Source organism: Corylus avellana, chromosome ca7 (genome assembly GCF_901000735.1).
Source record: "Corylus avellana chromosome ca7, CavTom2PMs-1.0".
NCBI lineage: Eukaryota > Viridiplantae > Streptophyta > Magnoliopsida > Fagales > Betulaceae > Corylus > Corylus avellana.
Genome location: NC_081547.1, coordinates 9,925,773 through 9,931,735, shown reverse-complemented (window position 1 = coordinate 9,931,735; position 5,963 = coordinate 9,925,773). Strand labels below are relative to the sequence as shown.

The following is a 5,963-nucleotide window of genomic DNA, read 5'->3' as shown; positions in this document are numbered from 1 at the left end:
GTTTCAAAAATTTTCAATTTAAACCTTCCGTTAATAATTTCCGTTAAATTTGACGAAAATCTCTAAAATTACATAATTACCTTCAGGCTTTTTTTAAAAAAATTTTCCGTCCAGTTTAACGGAAATTGTAACGGAAGGTTTAAATTGAAAATTTTTGAAACATTGGGGAGTACATTGCCACTTTTTAAACTTTGGAGTTCAAATTGAAAAACTCCTGAAACTTCAGGGGGGTAAAGTAGATTTTCTCCTTTCTTTTTTTTAGTGCACAAACTATATATACATACTAATTTTGGAAACTGTTTTAACATTTAGCACTCCAAGCAAAAGCACAAAATGCAAGAACTATATGTTCCTTAGTGGAGTATTTTTTGCAGACCAACTTACAAAGAACCAAACTTGTTGGTTTCTGGTTTTCCAACATGTTTCCCGCTAGGTGGCAACACTTTGGCTACGTTAAAGGAAATTGTTTTTTCCTAAACCATGTCTTGAGCTCCATATATTTTGGTCAAGAACTCTGCCTTCTTCTCATACTGATCTACTTTCGGGGGCTATTTCCTCATTAGAATCGTGTGGTCCCTCCTGCATAATCAAAAACATACTTGAGAGAACATGCAAATGCAAAATATTATATATATATATCTTAGTGATTCCAAAAAGAAACTTACTTGATCCACAGTGGATACAACTTCGGGACTAGAATTATAAGGGCGTTGAACTTCGAGAATCTTGGGAATCTTTGTTGTCCCATGAACCAATCCAACATCCCTTAATCGGTTAAGCTCTGGTAACAAATCTGTGGCAAGATTTGGTCTATCTCTCTTCCTTAACTCACAGCACTTGAGAGCAATTTTAGCAAGTGACAAAGCCTCTTCGACAGGCCAATCAATCACCGTTGGATCAAGAATCTTTGCAAAAGTTCCTTCCTTGATGGCCTCCTCAACATGGTGGGATAATCCAATTGGAGGCCTTGCTGTAATGATTTGTAGCAGCATTACACCCAATGAATAAATATCTGATTTCACACCCAATAATCCCGTTTGCTGATACTCGGGGTCAATGTAGCAGAAGGTGCCGGCTGCTGCAGTCATGTGATATTGAGTGACACTATCGGCTAAAGACGGCGGAACCAGCCTGGCTAAACCGACGTCGCTGATCTTGCTCAGGTACATTTGGTCTAATAGAATGTTTGCTGGCTTTAAATCGCGGTGCACGAGGGGCTCTGGTTTTGTTTGGTGGAGAAAAAGAAGAGCAGTGGCTATTTCAGCTGCTATTCTGAAACGGGATTCCCATGGCATTGGAGGAGTGTTGTCTTTCCGGAAGAGCCGGTCTTCTAAACTGCCGTTGTCCATGAACTCATACACAAGGCAGCCGTACTCTGGGCAGGCGCCTAGAAGCAAAACCATGTGAGGGTGTCTCATGGAACTTAGAACTTCAACCTGAATGTAGAGAAGATGACAAGAAAAACAAAACTTCATATTGGTTGAAAGTTATCATGCCATTGTTCATGTTAATAGTCGTATATCTTTTTTTATAAGTTTAAGTTTTTGGAATAAGCGGTAATTTAACATGGTATTAGAGCAAATGCCCTGAGTTCAAATTTTGTTTTTGTCGTTCACCTCATATTTCAATTAAATATTGAGCTTCACATGTTAAGGAAATTAAATTAATTGCTTTTTATAAGCTTACGTTTTTAGAATAAGTGGTGATTCGATAGAAAGTGATATCGGAGCATGTGATCGAAAGGGCTTGTGAGTTTCACTCTTCCAATTTTAGAAAGTTAGTTCACAAAACAAAAATCACTTGTTTGCTGCTCCTTATTTTTGCCAAAACAAACAAAAAATATAATTACCTCCTGTTGGAATTGTTTCTGCCCCTGTGATAAGTCTGGCCTCAAGATCTTGATGGCGACAGGAGTATGACCAAGGAAGCCTTTATAGACAGGTCCATATCCACCTTCACCAATCTTGAGCAAAGTATTGAAATGATCGGTTGCAACTTCAATCTCTTCGATAGTGTATCTTCTATATTTGATAAGGCCGCGTGACAGTGCTTCCATTGCTTTCTTCTTCTCTTTTGCCTCCTGTATGGCCTTTATTTCTGCGCTTTTTCTCTTTTGTGACTCCATTTCTGCCAGTCGTTGTTGCATCTGGGCTGCTTCCATGGCAGTCTTCGTCTTATGCCTTTCCACTTCTGCTAAAGCCAATGCAGCCTCTTCAGCAAGCTTGGCTTGCTCGAATTTACGTTCTTCTTCTGTCTTCCATTGTTGAAGTTCTCTTGTCTGCATACAGAAACAGTGTTCTTCCAGGTTTTGCCTTACAATGGACTACTAAAACATCATCGTATGAAAAAAAAAAAAATGTTTGATATAGTTGAAGTTATAGTATGATCTTACTCTGTGTCTGGCTGAAATAGCCTCTTTGCAAGCTGAGTTATACATGTCCATAGTCTGCTTCAATTCAAGCCTTAGTCTCCTCATCTCAGCCTCTAGAACTCTCTGCTAAGTAAGTCATAATCGGTGAAATGATTAAGAGAATATTGTTGACAAGTCAATTGTTGTTACCGTGCACAACAATAATGAATAATATGAAATCGAAAAGAGAGAGATTAAGAGAGAGTTGAGACACAGATTTACGTGTTTCAGCAATGTGCCTACATTTACAGAGAGTGCGACTATATTTTGCTATTAATGATTTAGGGTTATAACATAACATATGTATAGAAAAACTCTAATTGTAATGACGTATTTTAGAAATATAGCCAAAATTGTAGTACTTCTGTGAATCATTAATAGCAAAATATAGCTGCACTCTCCGTGAACATCCCTTCGCTCCGCTCCGTCTACTCGGTCAACTAATAGTGTTATGATACGAGTCACTAGTTTCAACAATCACTACTAATTAAATTGACCGATTATAGATTTCAACGTAAGTTTATAAAAAAATTGCAGTAAAAATTGTACTACTACTAGAACTCTAAAATTTTTGTACTTACTGAGGCATGTGAGGAGCCAGAGCTCCTGGGACTATCCATGACGGATTCTAAATTTTCGGAGGAGTTTGATCGGAAGCTAGAATCACTATTTCCTTGGGATGAATTCCCTGATATGAAACTGTCAAACGATAGCGCCGGTGAATTAGCCCTGCTGGTAGAGCCGAAGTTGTTGAGTGGCGTCATCTGCAAGGCATCACTACTTCTTTCAGAGCCCATGCTTCTCCAACCCCCACGGACAACAGAAGTTCTGCATTAGTAAGCAAAAGTCAAAAACCAATCAACATATAACTTGTGGGTTCAGAGGATTGCTAAGATTATCAGGTAATTAATGTATCACCATGTCCTTCTGTTAGCATCAATGATGGGAATAATATGTTTTTATTTTTATATATTTGAATAAAGGGTCATGCTCCTTTTTAACATTTTTTTCGCCCTAGATATTGAGACAAGAGTTATAATAACTCAAGAGACAAAGAACTCAAGAGTTAAGAGTTACAAGAACTCAAGAGATAATAGTTACAAATAATAAATTAATTTTATCGTTGTTAATATAAAAGTAGAAAAGACTTGTAACGTTCATATTTTTTTCCCTATAAATAGAGTATTGTACACAATCAAAGATATCAAGAAAAAATGTAAAGAAATTCCATGTCTTTTTATTTTATTTTATTTTTTTGTTGATTAATCATGGCCGCAAGCCACGAGAAAAAACTTTTTCATCCAATTCCACAACCTCTCTTTCTTGCCATTATGCCTGATACATATCCAACATTATTTGCAGAATATCTTTTTTTTTTCTCCATATCTGTAAACCAATAAACATCTACCCCTGCCCCCATGATAGTATTTTATTCACTGAAATCCAACAAGAATTAAAACCACCTTCCTCTTTAAAGTCTATATATATACACTGTGTAGATTGGTAGAATATTAGTTAAATGATTAAGTCAACAATTTCCTATCGATTTAAACTTTTAAGGATACGTAATACGGTGCTATTAGAGCAAAGATTGTAAGTTCAAGCCATCATTTATTAAGGAAGAGTTTGAACCCACAACTGATAAGGTGTGTTATATAATGATAGGATTGAGATTTTTAGTTGAATGTTCATTGTATTACCTGCCAAGAAAATATATATAACTGGGTTGTTTCTAATTTCCAAAAATACCTGTTTGGATCTTCAGGGTCATGAATAGGACGAAGAGTATGAGCAAGTCCCTTCTGGGAACGGTGCCCCGAACTAGCTGCTACTGCACCAATAGGTGTTTGAGGTGGACCTGCTGGACGAATGGTCTGAACTTTTCCTTTTGATATGACATATACCGCACAAGATTCTGGTGCAAATTTGAGTAAGCTAGATGCAATATCTGTATTTCTGAATTTTCTGTATAGAGACGATTGCCAACAACTTTTTCTTAGAGGGGAGCAAAAAAAATGCTTTATTGATGTTAGAGAGAGAGAGAGAGGGAAATTAAGAAACCTTGTAAGAGCATTTCGGCTGGAAGCACCAACAACAATGTTGCTGATGAAGTTGGTAGCAGTAAAATCAATAATTGCACTTGGAACATCGATGTCATGGAGGATCACCTCCTTTGCTTCAATCTGAAATATTTGCTCAATTCTTCATGAAAATATACCATGTGAAATGTTTTTGAAAAAATATGTTCTATTTGTGTTATTTCAAATATGTTCTTTAACACAATTCCAACTTCAAAAAGATATTTTAATTAAATATTTCACGTGTTAGGTCTTGTTGGAATTTGTAGCTCATATTAATTATAGTGGACATAATATGTCTGTACAAGTAGAGTTCATAGTTTTTCTTATATATATATGTTATAATGTAACTCTAATCATTAAGAGTAAAATACAGCCTATTAACTATAAGGGACCTAACTAGTGTCGGTATGGACAGATTGTGAGGGATATTCATGAGGTCCTACAGGGATTCTAGAGATGGGATGCTGGACATGTCATGAGAGAGGCGGATAATGCAGCACATGGCTTAGCAAAAGCAGCAGTCAAGGAAGTCTTAGATAGAATATGGATGGAGGAGATCCCAAACTTCATTTATGATGTAGTATCCTTAGAGCAGTTTGCTCTATCTTTATAGAGTTTTATTGTGCTTTTTCTCTTTTTTGAGATGAATGAAAGTTTAATCTTTATTAAAAAAAAAAGTAAAATAAAGTTGCTTCTCGATGGACGTAGGCACATTGTTAAATCTGTGTTTCAACTCTCTATGTTAATATCTTTTTTATTTTTTGATTCTATATTACTCATTAATTATTGTGCATGATAACAACATGTCTCATGACTAATAAAATGGTTGTTTACTCACCCCTCTTCGAGCACAGAATCCACGATAGGGAAGGAAGAACTGTTGCAACTCAGATTCAGTTGGTGGGCGACCCTCCTTAGGGGAAACCTCCGAATCTCCTGCAAAAAAATACCATTGTGTGATGGTGATAATAATGGTGATGTTGACGATGAATGCTGATGAAAGAGAAGGGTACCTACTAGGATGCAAGCACTGGCTCCGAACATGGATGAGAATGCAATTATGACTGTCGCTCAAAAGGTTGTCGACTGCCCATTTCACAGCATATTGGCTGTTCTTATCTTTATCAATGGCAATCATCGTGGTGCTCACGTCTTCTTCCACCAATGATGCTGCTCGAGAGAGATCCATTGTAGCACGATGGAAGCTTGAGAGCCAAGAACGAAAGGAGACATTAAACAAAAGATATCCCCTAGCCTTCGGTTGGTTGTTACTCATTTCACTATATTTAGCGTTCAAAACAAATCCCTGGTCTCCTCTTTTCTTTGACTAATTGGAAGATGCTAGACTTGGTATTTCAACACTAGCTTAATTTGACCCCTTTTCGCTCTAAACATCGTGGAGATTGAGTAATATTAGGTGTATTTTAAATTAATTATATGATTATTTACAGCCCTCAAATTCATAAAGAGTA

General features: G+C 36.7%; 1 protein-coding gene across 1 annotated transcript; it reads right to left on the bottom strand.

The window, feature by feature from the left end:
* Positions 1-525: 525 nt before the first annotated feature.
* LOC132187847 (U-box domain-containing protein 35-like) lies at positions 526-5,680 on the bottom strand. The gene is made up of 9 exons (XM_059602281.1): positions 5,509-5,680; positions 5,330-5,427; positions 4,472-4,593; positions 4,160-4,375; positions 2,992-3,238; positions 2,393-2,494; positions 1,850-2,278; positions 666-1,436; positions 526-579 (listed from the first exon to the last, which is right to left on the bottom strand). Exons 1-9 carry the CDS (start codon positions 5,678-5,680, stop codon positions 526-528), a joined length of 2,211 nt encoding a protein of 736 aa, XP_059458264.1.
* Between the last annotated feature and the right edge of the window lie 283 nt (positions 5,681-5,963).